Source organism: Camelus ferus, chromosome 10 (assembly GCF_009834535.1).
Source record: "Camelus ferus isolate YT-003-E chromosome 10, BCGSAC_Cfer_1.0, whole genome shotgun sequence".
Classification (NCBI taxonomy): domain Eukaryota; kingdom Metazoa; phylum Chordata; class Mammalia; order Artiodactyla; family Camelidae; genus Camelus; species Camelus ferus.
This window is the reverse complement of record NC_045705.1, coordinates 3,763,866-3,778,995: the sequence shown is the minus strand read 5'-3', so window position 1 is coordinate 3,778,995 and position 15,130 is coordinate 3,763,866. Positions and strand designations below refer to the sequence as shown.

General features: G+C 33.1%; 1 protein-coding gene across 5 annotated transcripts in view; it reads left to right on the top strand.

The window, feature by feature from the left end:
- CEP126 (centrosomal protein 126) overlaps nt 1-15,130 on the top strand; it is a 62,934-nt gene that overhangs the window by 1,565 nt on the left and 46,239 nt on the right. For all 5 annotated transcript variants that reach the window (XM_032488253.1, XM_032488252.1, XM_032488254.1 and 2 more), the window contains exon 2: nt 5,222-5,341. In XM_032488253.1, the coding sequence (XP_032344144.1) occupies nt 5,222-5,341 (120 nt within the window). The remainder of the gene's footprint in view (nt 1-5,221; nt 5,342-15,130) is intronic.

Below are 15,130 nucleotides of genomic sequence, written 5' to 3'. Positions count from 1 at the left end.
GATTCTGTCTCCTTGACATGGTATTTTCGTGGACACTGAACTCCTATTACACTGACCCTGATTTATCTCTAAATCAGAAAATAGGGAAGCATTGTAAGTGGCTCATTGACAGTTATCTTTACTGTCCATTTTCATTAATAAAATGGTCATAGACAGTTTTTTTAACTTATATGGTATGAAAGTTGATACAAGAAAGAAAATACTTGTAAATAGAATTCAGCAGTACCTCAAATGAACAAAACCAAATAGACATAATTCTAGAATTCCAGATGGTTTCCTGTAAAGAAATGCATTCTAATAATATACCTGAATACTAAATATAAAGCTAAAATTAAGAAAGTTGTAAATGATCATTTCAATAGATGCCCAGAGGCTTTGATAAAATCCAACAACTTTTGCTAGTATGTGTATATATATGCATCTATATGTGTATATGATATATAAAATAATATACATTTTTGCTAGCTTATATATATTTCCTATTATATATTAAAATATGTGGTCTGTACATGTATACATATTCACATTGGGAAAGACGAGTTCCTTTTGAACGTAATAAAGACACTAAATCAAGAATATCATATTACTAGTTAGAGAAACAAACACCTTTTGTATTATTTTGAATGTTCTTAGTGTCTGTAATATTTCTCATTGGATACCTGGTACAAAGTAGGTGTGCAAATGTATTGAATGAATGAGGAAATGAAAAAATGAACTGTAGTCTTAAAATAAGTGAAGTGGCTTGGTAAAAGTTCTACATAACTTCGAAATATGAACTCAGTACTCAGAAGCCATCCAGCTTTCTGTTGAAGATGTTTTCTCACTGGAGTCAGAATTTCCTGATTCTAAAGGCTATAGAAGAACAAAACCTTATAAAGTTCCCCTAATGAAAACTAACTAAAGTTCTAGCATTTCAGTTTTTTATAAGAATTCAAATAGAAATAGAATAAAGTTTGTTTTTTAAAAAAGTGAAGATTTTCATGTCCCCTTCACACTATGCCTCTTTTTTTTCCCCATAAATACCCCAGTCTTTTCCCCTTCCATTTTACCCTAGCACCCACCTTGCCTGTCTATTCCCTACCCAGTTTATACCCTGTTCTTCATTATCTACACATCTTGTCTCACCACCATCCTCAGTTCTTTGCACTCTTACTCTTCTCCCTCAACCACCCAGTCACTACTCTAATCCTATTTCTCCACTCCTTCACTCGGATAATAAAAATGCTATCAGAGAAAAATCACAAAGCAGTAGACTAGCACTTGCTACAGCTTGATGGGGTCCTGCTTCACTATAACAAGATCAGGGTTCTCTCCTGTTCCTCTTAATTGATGCCTATGCCACATCTTGATCAGCCCCCCTCACTCTCTCAGTAGACTGTCTTACCACGTCATCAGAGAAGGGATATCCCATCTCTCTCTTACAATTTACTTCCAACTTTTCTCTAATGACCTTTCCCTTCAATCTATAAACACTCAGGTCTTGGCTATCCTTAAGGTTAGTAATCAAACCTTTTTAACTCTGCTCTGTTATCACCTGTCTATTCAAACTTCTAAAACGAGTGGTCCAAATTCACTGTCTCTACCTTGAGTCACACTTTGTACTGCATTCCAAAATAAACTTGAGCTGATAAAAAGGATAAATATAAAAATAACTACAAAATTGTAAAGGAAAACTTACAGAAAATAGATTTCACATTTTTCATGGTTTGAAGGTATACAATTTTACCTTTTAAAAAGAAAGAAGAAATTTCAGATGAAAACTATTTCAAAGATAACTCATTAATTTGAAATTTTAGTATAAGGGGAAATTGTATAATTAAAATGAACTATCTGAGGAAAATACTTGTAACTATAATAGAGAGTTAATATTTACACTATTCTATTTCTATTGAATTTATTGAAATTGTTTTTTAATGAAGTTCTCAATAAATAAATGGCCACTAACTCTGAACTAACAGTTCACCAAAGAGGAAGATAAAAATCAGCAGTCAAATATGGAAAGTATTCTATTCTGTTAATATATACACATAATAAAACATGACTTCCCATCTGGTCTTCCTAAAAAAGAAGAAATACTGCCCTATGCTCATGAGGTTTGAAACTGAATTCATATATTGCTAATGACATGTAAATTTTTAGAACTCTTTTAATTTTTTAAAATTGAGGTATAGTCGATTTGCAGTGTTATATTAATTTCTGGTTACAGCATAGTGATTCATATATATATATATATATATATATATATTCCCTTTCATATTCTTTTTCATTATAGGCCATTACAAAGCATTGAATATAGTTTACTGTGCTATAGGTGGGACCTTGTTGTTTATCTGTTTCATATATAGTAGTTAATATCTGCAAATCCTGAACTCCCAATTTATCCCTCCCCACCCTTTTAGAAACCAGTTTGTCTCTAAGGCACTAAAAGCTGTAAAAATGTGTATGCCTTTTGTCCTAGTATATCTGAGAATTTTCTCCAAGGAAATCATTCAGCAAGCTTTTATTAAGCCATTACCATATTCTAAGCACCAAGCCAGGCACTGGAGTTATAGAATATAGAGGAGACACATATGGTGTACCCATGAGGGTGTCAGTTCATCCAGTGGGTGTTAGGAAAAGCTCTGTAGGAGAGGAACTGCTTGAAATGTCCCTACAAGAATGAGCAGAGTTAGCCAAGCATGCACCAAGAGATAATGGCATGCTACATCATGGTTTGGTCTGTTAATAAGTATCTTAATATGGCTGGACATAGGATTCATGCAGGGAAATGTTGAAAAATGAGATTGAAAAAATAGACTGGTTTATAGAATGCCTTATATTCCAGGAAATTTGGAATGTGTCATGAAGGTGATAGGCAGCTTCTGGAGAACAGCAAAAAATGAGAAGTCCACTGAGGTTTATATTTAGCTGGCTTTGCTGGGGTTCAGATGGAGGATGGAAAGTTTAGGAGTAAGGAGAAGAGGTAAAAGACTACTGAGGTAGTCCAGGCAAGGGATTTAGAGCATCTGAGCCATAGCTGTGAAAAGAGGTACAGAGAAGAGAAAGAACTAGGATAGCTCTAATAAATCTCACAAAAATGTGGGTTATATGATTCATAGTCATTAGTGATGGTAACATACTTAAAACAACCTAAATGGGCTCCAATTAGAGGGAGACTAGATTGGGAGAGGAAGAGATGAGGATGAGGCAGGATAGAGTAGGCTATGCTTTTAAATTATAGTCATTATGTGTTACCCCATCTAACAACCCATAGTATTCTTGGGTTTGTTTGTTGATTGGTTTTGTATTGTTAAGTATATAAAAATTACTTTCTTTTAAAAAAAATTTACTTTCCTTTGAACAAATATTTTAACAGTGATTCTTATGGAAATATATTACCTTTACAATACAGCTTATATGAAAAGTAAAAAATTAACCAGCCATCTAATATTTTAAAAATTTGAATATCATACTTTGAAAAGGTGCAAAGGCAGCAGCATTTTTTATAACTCAGCAGGCAAAATTATATATATATAGAGAGAGAGATACACATATATATATAAATAGAGAAATTTAATAAAATCTAACAATATATAGTTGTCAGAACATTATTACAAACATTGTATTTGTGATTTTCTTTGTGTTCTTGTGGTGAGATCTTAAGCATGTTAAGCAGAATTATCTCCACACGCATCATAGTCCTGCTCACCTGAGCCAAAGTAACTTTTCCCCCCACGCTCACGTGTTACCTGAAAAGAAGCTGTACTTTCCCCCAGTGCCAAGTTGTGACATAGTAGTTAGCCATCTTATTGAAGTCTGACTCCTTCTAATAAAGTACTCAATTAAAAAACAAGATAAATCTTTAGCTGTTTCTGTACTAACAAAGAACCAGATTTCCTTCCCTTTTTGTTTCAACTTCAAAAGAAACTTTAAGTAAAAATATCATGTGTGTGAGTGTATGTGGTTATTTGTTTATGCTGAGGTGGTGCAAAATTTTATAATAAAGGTAAATGAATTATGGCCAATAGTATAAAAATGGTTTAAGTAACATAATTGAAAGCTTCTGTCAGCAAAGTTTCAAATGACCAAGAAGTTCAAATTGTTTAGAAATATAAAATAGTTTTTAATATATTGATGCTGAAGCATTGTAGGATCCTAAAATTAACACATTTTAAACTAACAAATTATGTACAATATAATTTATTAATGAATGTATTTCTTATATTGTTTTACCATTAATATTTACGGCATATAAAAAGTCTTAATTAATAGAACTCTTAAAGAGGATTTGGAGCCTTTATTTTGGGGTAGAAAAAATTTAAATACACTGTTTATCCTGAAAAGACAAATAGGCATGCCCTGCAATATATAACTTCAGTACAATCCCACATGCATCTACATCTAATGGTAAGGTACTGAAAAAATGGTAATTGAATGGCCACTTTTTAAAACTGCAAAATCACTAAAACAGAAAAATACTGTGATAAATTTGATAAAGGTATGCAATAATGACAGTGGAAATGCAACTAAGTAAACTGGAACATCAATTAACCACATCAGTATAACTTATTTAAAGAAAGTTTAATTTTATATATAATAAATTGCAAATGAATAGTGGATCAGGATAACTAAAATACTCCTTTTCTTATCTGGCAAACTTCTGAATAAACATTACTATGAATGGTTTTCCTAGTGGGTATTTTTTCAACTTAATGAGTTTTAAACTTATGAGTTTATTACTAAGTAAATGAACAATATGCCCAAACTTTCTAGTTATATTGCTGATGGATTTTTTAATATTTGAACATGACTTTCATACAGTAGATTAAAGGATCTACTGAAATGTTTAATTCATCTAATATCTATTAGTGAAATATAACCTTTCATTTTTCTGTATATATATGTCTAAGATAGTAACTGTTAATAAGTACTCAAATATCTGTATAATGAATGGAAAAATGAATGGAAAAATCCTTGTCTGGGCTCATGATGTCTAAAAGGAATTAATTTTTTTCCCTGGAGAAAGTGAGATGTATCTTCAGCTTTAATACCAAATCAGAGTATTTTTTACAAAAAAAAATCTGCCGGTTATAAACTAACACTAATGTGTACACATAATAATTGTTCCATGAAAAGTCATAACATCATTAGTATGAGGCCGTAATTATATTTACCACGTATATCATTTATCCTCATCCACTAAACATGCAAACCATTATCCTTAACTTTATGCTATCATTAGAGATATGAAAATCCATTTAGAGAAAAATTTAGAAGAAGAGCGCCAAATATTATTGCAGCAACAAAAAATATGTCGAAATCGAGCACGTAAATATTTTGTGGAGTCAAACCGGAGAAAAAAGTAAGTAATTGTATTTTATTCAGAAGCATAGAAAAATCAAAGTTATTATAAATTAATCATTTCTCTACTTTGTAGCATTTTGGGAACCCAAGTCATGACAGTGCTTTATCTATAACACTGATCAAGATTTGTGTGGCTTTCTAAATTTTATTGTTTTTCTGCCTACAGCACAAAGATAGTGATACATCGTCTAGTTTACTGATGTGACCATAGCAGTCTTTTGTCATAGAACTTCTTATTACAGTGTCATATTCACTTCTTAGAATGACTGTAAAATATATTCTTTTTTTGTATCATTTTCTGATAAAAGATTACCAGTTAGCATTTAGTCTCTAATAGAATATATTTGATTTTAATTTCATTATTATATATAATTTTTCTATATGTTCTACCCCCATTCATCCAATCAGAAAAATAAGAGAAATATGAATAATGGTGAAAATGTGATTAAAAAAATTTTATAAATGATTGCCATTTAAAAAAGAGTTTTCTCGTACAAATTGGAAACTAAATAAAATAAAAATGCAAACCATTCTATCACTGCTGAACAATTTTTCAGGATTTGTTTGAATTATCAGGTATTTTTAGACAGTGGTTATGCCATTTTTTTATTGTTGTTTTTGCTACCTTGTTCATATTTCTACAATACATGAATAGCAGAAAATCTCTAGAGTTTATTAACTACATCATTGGGCATATGTTGCAAATCCCATCTGGGGAATATAAAATTGTTTATCTGTAATTTTTTTCTGGCATTATTGTTCTCTTTAGATTAACTCTACATTGCCTGGTGTAGTTGAAATTATTTAATGAAGCTTGTTTTCATTTTTGTTTTTATTTGTGTATTTCTGGTTTTCTCCTACTTTTCAGTTCCTGAAGCCTACAAAAGGCACATGCTAGGTGTTCAGTAAAGATGAATAATCATATGTCAAAAGGGTCATCATGGACTTTGGAGTCAGAGATCCTAGGTTTAAACCCTAGCTCCATGAGTTTGAACAAATGATTTCATCTCTTTTCTTCAGTTTCTCATTTATGATTAGAATTAATACTGTCTGTTTCAAGGGATTGTTATGTAGAGCAAAACACTTAATGTTAGAGAGCAATAGTTGAGAACGCAGTTACAAATATTTATCTGTCACATAGTACTTCTTCCTTAAGCTTGCTTTATTGATTAATAAATTAATATTTGTCAATTGTATGTTTTCTAATAATTGTCTTGCTGAATGAACAGCAGGCCTTATATAAGGAATTTGATTCATAAAGTTCCTACCTGTCTTCTCTCATCAAACACCCATAAGAATTCTGATGTAGAAAATATAGAAGATAATTTAATGTGATTTCATGAGGAAAAGAAATTGAAATAAATTTTAAGAAGTAAATAACGGAAAAGGAGCCTTCAGATAGTTTAAAAACAATATAATGTAAGGATGTGGACTTAAAAGTTCAGATGACAGACAGAATTCCTATGTAACAAATAACTAACTGGCAGAATAAGAAAGAGTGTGGAAAACTGCTCAAATAAAGGGAAGAGGAAACTCTACCAAGTGATGAGAGACAAGCAGTTTGGAAGAGTCACTAGAATCTAAATGAAAAAGATTCCTTAAATAACTTATTGGCAGAAGAAAATTACCTAGAGAATCGTGGAATGAATTACTCGGTGAACATGAAATATGGGGTAGATGCATTGTCTATTTGTGAAAATGATGGAGTTTGGAGTTGTGTTTGGACGGAGTAGTAGGATTACTATCTAAAAGTTTTCTGTCTTGTTGGATTGGCCTTTTCCTCCTGTTGACATTTCCAGGTTGCCTGTTTCTCCCACTCCAAGTGTGGAATATGTGAAGCCAAAAGTAAACCCAGGGAACTCACCACCGTATTGTTCCTCAGGTCCTGAAGTCCCTAGCCAGTCTGCTTCCCCTCCACCTTTCAAAAAGAAAATTCATTTCTTTGTGATGTTGGTATTTTTTCCTTCTAGAAGCTCCCTCACCTTTCTTCTTTTATATTTCTAATACATTATTACCTAAGTAAACAGAGGATTTTGTTGGAACTGAATCTAAGGCAAGTTTCTATGTGAATAAGGACCTAAAAGACTCATGATTAAAATGTATAAGCTTTAGTTAATTGATATTGGCATGTTTATTTTGGCTGACACCTCAGCCTTCAGAGAAATGAAGTGCTATTATACTTTCCCTTTGTAGTATGTGCATCACTAAATCTACGTGTTAAATCAGAATATTGACCTTTGTTGTTTAGGTATTTTCTCTTCCAGTAGTGTGTTAGGGTGATTTTTTATTTTTCATTTTTTTTTCCACTCAAATAACAGACAATAAGTTGGAAATACGATATTCAATATAGACTTTTGGGATTTCAAATAATTTTAAGTCTCAGCAAGTCTAAGATTAATAACCTCTGGGACATATATGCTTCTTTGCCAAGTAGTGAAAATTGAGAGTATATTCTTGGGTTTAGTTTCATTTCTTATAGGATATTGCCATTGTTTGTTAAAAATGTTATACTTTAAGAAATATTTTTCTCCAATTGTATTTTTAATTTAAAAGAGTAATATTTTATCCTATTTTAAAATGTTCTTAATTTCTGTCTCAAGATATAATTGAGTTTTAAAGTTAAATATGATCATATCTCTAGAAAGTTGTAGCTGTCTAAATCTACATTATGGTTCCAAACAGAAAAAAGAAATGCATCACAAAAGGACAGATCTCCAGTCCTGCCTGTGTCCCTGTGAGCTCAGTTAGTGTTAATTGCTACTGCTTGGGTTCTACTGTTAAAGAAAGTTATTGCCATGGTGGCTATTTGTTCCCTTCTTAAAGAGTATTTCCAACAGAAGAAAATTATACTCTGGGAAACCAGAACAAACAGTTTGACATATGGGCATCTCGCTTTGAACTAAGGTGATCTACATGTTTCATGAGGCAGAACTGTAAATTGACCCCTCAAAAGTTGCTAAGACACATTATTCACAGTACCCAATCTGAATGTCTGTCAACAGATGAGTGGGTAAAGAAAATGTGCTAAGTGTATCTATATCTATATGTGTCTGTCTGTCTGTCTATCTATCATAAAACGTTAACCTTAAAAAGAGGGAAATCCTGTCATTTGCAACAACATGAATGAACCCGGAGGACATTGTACAAAGTAAGACCAGACACAGAAAGACAAATATTGCATTATCTTTCCCTTATATATAGAATCCAAAAAAAGTTTTGAATTCATAGGAACAGTGGAATAGTGACTATAGTTAATAATAATGTATTGCTAAGAGAGTAGAGCCCGTGTTCTCACCACACACACACACACAAAAGAGTGACTATGGGAGATGATGGATATATTAATTAGTTTGATTGTTGTAATCATCTCATAGTGTATATGTATGTATTGCAAAATATCATGTTGTGAACCTTTAATACATACAATTTTTATTTATCAACAAAAAACTGTTTTATGTTGCCAAGGTAGACCGTGCTGCTTCTGTGAAAAAGGCTAATCCCGGGGTTAATGGGATGCGGCAACATACTCTACCAACTCTAAAACCTACAATGGTGGAGATGCTGTATTTCTTGTTTTTATCACCAGCTCCTTCCATTTCACAGCACTTACCATGGTGCCTGGTGCATAATAGCATAAAAGAAAATCAGTAACTACTCATTAAGTGAATAAGGAAGGAACTATACTAATCATCAGTGCAATTACTTATTAAACCTTTTTTATTATTGGGCCCATTATTGAGTTTAGGAGTGGAAACTTCTGCCTTTTGCTCACATTCCATCCCTGGTTTAACTTGTTTCAGTCTATCACAGGCTTCATTTCCTACAGTCCAAGAAAGTGTTGTGTGAAATTATTATTGCTGTCTGTATACATTTTATCCTAGAGAACGGGGCCACTGTGGAACAATATTAAATAATAGTGATGGTAATTTGCTATCAAAAGGATTTTCTAATTATAGCAAGGAAAATTCATCATTCATCGTTCGTCATTGACAAACTTTGTTGAACTGGTGGTATTTTCTCAATTTCTCAAAAATGGTAATTTTTTCCCCCAACACAGACTTTTGCATGCTGTCTTCTGCCTATAGATCATTTCCACCCCCCTATTCTTTTCATAACTGGCCTCTTTATTCTAAAAATTTTAGCTTAAATGTCATGTCTCCAGAGAAATGTTCCCTGTTTACTTTATTTGAAGTGAGTTTCCTTGGTTCCCTGTCATGGACTAGAGTTTTACTTCATAGCACTCACAACAATTATTAACTCTTTGTTTACTTGGTTTTGTTAGCTTGCCTCAGTAGATTATAAATAACTACATAGACCATATGTTTTTTACTTACTGTTATATCCTCAGCAGATAAATTATTAAGTTAAAATAATAGATAACTGCTTTTAAAAGTGTTCTGATCTATTTTTAGTCCTTTGGGGAATCTCCATACTGTTTTCCATAATGGCTGCACCAAACTACATTCCCACCAGCAGTGTAGGAGAGTTCCCTTTCTCCACACCCTCTCCAGCATTTATTGTTCATGGACTTTTGAATGATGGCCAGTCTGACTGTTGTGAAGTGATACCTCATTGTAGTTTTGATTTGCATTTCTCTGATAATTAGTGATATTGAGCATTTTTTCATGTGCCTATTAGCCATATGTATGTCTTCATTGGAGAATTGTTTAGGTCTTCTGCCCATTTTTGGATTGGGTTGTTTGTTTTTTTCCTATTAAGTTGTATGAGCAGTTTATATATTCTGGAAATTAAGCCCTTGTCAGTTTCATCTTTTGCAAATATTTTCTCCTATTCTGTCGGTTGTCTTTTTGTTTTGCTTATGGTTTCCTTTGCTGTGCAAAAGCTTGTAAGTTTGATTAGGTCCTATTTGTTTATTTTTACTTTTATTTCTATTGCCTGGGTAGACTGCCCTGGAAGAACTTTGCTGAGATTTATGTCAGAGAATGTTTTGCCTGTGTTTTATTCTAAGAGGTTTGTAGTGTCTTGTCTTACGTTTCAGTCTTTAAGCCATTTTGAGTTTATTTTTGTGTGTGGTGTGAGGAAGTGTTCTAACTTAGTGATTTACATGCAGCTGTCCAGTTAACACCATTTGCTGAAGAGACTGTCTTTACTCCATTGTATATTCTTGCCTCCTTTGTCAAAGTTTAATTGACCAAAAGTCTGTGGGTTTATTTCTAGGCTCTCTATTCTGTTCCATTGGTCCATATGTCTGTTTTTGTACCAATACCATGCTGTTTTGATTATCGTAGCTCTGTAGTATTGTCTGAAGTCTGGGAAGGTTATGCCTCCAGCTTCATTCTTCTTATTCAATATTGCTTTGGCAATTCTGGGTCTTTTGTGATTCTATATAAATTTTAGGATTATTTGTTCTAGTTCTGTGAAAAATATCCTGAGTGATTTGATAGAGATTGCATTAAATCTGTAGATTGCTGTGGATAGTGTGGCCATTTAAACAATATTAATTCTTCCAATCCAAGAACATGGGATATCTTTCCTTTTCTTTAAGTCATCTTTAATATCCTTGGTCCGTGTTTTGTAGTTCTCCTCATATAAGTCTTCCACTTCCTTGGTCATATTTATTCCCGAGTATTTTTTTTTTTTTTGGATGCAATTTTAAAAGAGATTGTTTCTTTGCATTCCTTTTCTGATATTTCATTGTTAGTGTAAAGAAATGCCACTGACTTCTGTATATTAATCTTGGATCCTGCTACCTTACCAGATTCTTTTATCAGTTCTAGTAGTTTTTGAGTGGAACCTTTAGAATTTTCTATATATAGTATCATGTTATCCACATATAATGACAGTTTTACATCTTCTCTTCCAATTTGGATCCCTGTTATTTCTTTTTCATGTCTAATTGTTGTGGCTAGGACTTCCAATATCATATTGAATAGAAGTGGTGAGAGTGGGCATCCTTGTCTTGTTCCAGATTTTAGCAGAAAAGCTTTCAGCTTATCACCATTGAGCATTATGCTGGCTGTAGGTTTGTCATAAATAGCTTTTATTATGTTAAGAGATGTTCCCTCTATACCCACATTGGCTAGAATTTTTATCATAAATGGATGTTGAATTTTATCAAATGCTCTTCCTGCATCTATTGAGATGATCATATGATTTTTGTCCTTTCTCCTGTTGATGTCGTATATCACATTGATTGATTTGCATGTATTGAACCATCCTTGTGTCCCTGGGATGAATCCAACTTGATCATGGTGTATGATGTTTTTTATGTGTTACTGGATTCTGTTTGCTAATATTTTGTTGAGGATTTTTGCATCTGTGTTCATCAACGATATTGGCCTATGGCTTTCTTTTTTTGGTAGTGTCTTTGTCTGGCTTTGATATCAGGATGATGGTGACTTCATAGAATGAGTTTGGGAGTGTTCCCTCCTCTTCAGTCTTTTGGAGGAGTTTGAAAAGGATTGGTATGAGCTCTTCTTTGTATGTTTGATAGAATTCCCCAGTGAAGCCATCTGGTCCTGGACTTTTGTTTGCAGGGAGTTTTTTTATTGTTGATTCTATTTCACTTTTAGTGATGGGTCTGTTCAAATTATCTATTTCTTCTTGATTCAGTTTTGGTGGACTATATGTTTCTAGAAACTTGTGCATTTCTTCTAAGTTGTCCAATTTATTGCCATATAGTTCTTCATAGTATTCTCTTATGATTTTTTGTATTTCTGTGGTGTTGGTTGTAATTTCTCCATTTTCATTTCTTATTTTGTTTATTCATGTCCTCTCTCTTTTCTTCCTGGTGAACCTGGCCAGAGGTTTGTCAATTTTGTTTACTCTTTCTAAAACCCAGCTCTTGGTTTTATTGATTTTTTTCTATTTTTTTCATCTCTATTTTTATTTATTTCCTCCCTCATCTTTATTATTTCTTTCCTTTTGCTGACTTTAGGCTTTGTTTGTTCTTCTTTTTCTAATTCTTTTAGGTGATAGTTAGGTTGTTTACTTGAGATTTTTTTCTTCTTTTTTGAGGAAGGCCTGTATCACTATGAACTTCCCTCTTCAGACTACTTTTGCTGCATCCCATAGATTTTGTGTGGTTGGGTTTTCATTGTCATTTGTCTTAAAGTATTTTTTAATTTCTTCTTTGATTTCATCAGTGGCCCATTGGTTTTTTTAGTAGCATGTTGTTTATTCTCCGTGCTGTCATTTTTTTCTCATTTGTTTTTCTGTGGTTGATGTCTAGTTTCATGCCATTGTGATCAGAGAAGATGCTTGAAATAATTTCTATCCACTTAAATTTATTGAAGCTTCTTTTTGCCCAAGTACGTGGTCTATCTTAGAGAATGTTCCATGAGCAGTTGAAAGGAAGGTATATTCTGTTTTTTGGGGATGTAATGTCCTAAAAAATATCAACCAAATCCAACTGCTCTTTTGTGTCATTTAGTATTTCCATTGCCTTATTGATTTTCTGTCTGGAAGATCTATCTAATGATGTTAGTGGGGTGTTAAGCTCTCCTACTATTATTGTATCTATAAGGATCACTGAAGCATCACAAAATTAGTAATACATGATTTCCTCCTTATCTGACTAGATAAATTATAAATCGTTCTCATTACCAGTGAGAGACAGTGTTTTAGAAGAAAAATACAAAAATATAAAAAAATCTAGAAAATCCCTAGAACAGACATCTGTTTTTAAAAAAAGTTGTAAGTCGTTTTGTGCAATTACATGCTATACTGTCAGCCATGAGACATAAAAATGACATTTCCCTAAGTTGACTGTTACAATCTACTGATACTCTAAAACTGCATAATTCATGGCATAGTGCTGTTTACTGACAATATTTTATTATCAAAATACCAATTTCTAATATACTCCATAACTTTTCCTAGTTGGAAAAGCAAATACAATAGATAGATTAATAAATTCTTTATAATTAGCATAAATACAGAAGTAAACAATTTTTTATTGATAAAGATTTATCCTCATCCCCACTAAATAAATGTTAACTGGTTTTTAAATATAGTGGATTAAAATTATTCTGATCATTTCCTGATATTATAACAAACCACCTATAACTTAGTGGCTTAAAATGATTTATTACAGTTCTGTTTGTTGACTGGTTCAGGTGGTTGATTCTCACTTGGGAATCTCATGCTGTTGCACTCAGATTTTGGCTGTGGGTGGAGTTCTACTGAGCTGGACATCCAAGATGGCTTCTTGTCACATATTTTGTGTTTGAGCTGGAATAGCTAGAACAGCTGGAGGCTAGCCAGGAGTGTCTGTCCATACTCTCTCTCCCCCTTTAGCTGGTTTGGACTTCTCCACATGGTGATCTCAAGATCACTCAACTTCTTACATGGAGTCTGGCTTTTCCTAGAGCAAGCATTCCAAACGAACAAGTTGGAAGCTGCAAAGTTTCTGATATCACCTGGGATGTCATACAGCATGACTTCTATAACATTCTGTTGGTTATAAGAGAGACACTGCATAGTCATGGTTCATTGGAAACTATCTTTCTGAACTGACTATCAGCTTTTGTCAAACAAGTCTCCTAAGAGAAAGTAGAATACTCTATTAATACATCCATTTAGTTACCTATGTTTTCTTTACCTGTCTTCAAAGGCTGCATTAAAAAAAGTTAGCTGGTCTGCCATATGGTTTATTTTTCTTTTCTCAATTTCCAGTTCTTTCTTTATAGTTATGTCCAGTTTAGGTGTCTTAAGTTTCATGTGCAACTTGAACCTCTGCCTTCCTCTTTCCTCAAAGGTTACCTGCCTCTAACCTAGTGGAAATCAAGGATGAAAGTATCAAAGTAGGCTACACACAGACACAGACACAGACACACACACACACACAGAAAATTACAACTGTTGACAGGATCATCAATGTTTCATAGTTTCCATGTGCAAGTCTTTCACCTCCTGGGTTAAGTTTATTCCTAAGTATTTTGTTCTTTTTGGTAATATTGTAAATGGAATTATTTTAATTTCCTTTCCAAATTGTTCATTGTTGGTGTATAGAAACACAAATGATTTTTGTGTGTTGATTTTGTATCCTAAAACTTGGCTGAATTTGTTAACAGTGTTTTGTGGAATCTCATGGGTTTTCTACACATAATATCATGTCATCTGTGAATAGAGAAAATTTTACTTTTTCCTTTCTAATTTAAGTGCCTTTTTTCCCCTTAACTTAATTGCTCTGGCTAGTGCTGTGTTGAATCAAGTTGTGAATGCAGCCTTCTTTGTCTTGACTTGGAGAGATTCTTGAAGGAGATTGTTTGGGGAGGTAGAAATCTCTCCCACCTATGGTACCACACCACTACCTCCTATCTACTGTGAGGGCTGGACCACTTGAGGATCCTTATCCCTACAGCCCAGAATAAGAGTTCCCTAAATCTGCTTTATTTAAGCTGAAATAATGCTCCAGCCAGCGGGGGTCTTTAGAAGGGTGGTTAATAGTAACCTATGGCACTAAAATTTTAAAGAATTCTTACCAATCACCCCTCCAACCCCATGTATTCCCAAGAAGTCACTTGGAGCTTTCTCTCCAGTGCATTTTAGGCTTGCTTCTTCATTTTCTCATTATCCAGAAGACAGCTGTTGAATCACTCAAGCATACACATTTCTATGAACAAAATTAATTCCTTGAAATTAATTATTTGAATATAAACTCAAATGCCTGAGGGCAATCATAAATAAATGAAACAGGAAAGCTAGGGAAAATAAAGAATGGTAAAAATTATGGGCAGGTATTTATAACCATGTGTGAATGAGTTCAGGGTTGCCAAATCTTTCATATTTTCAAGAGAAGTTGAGAATCAAGAGTTTTATGTAA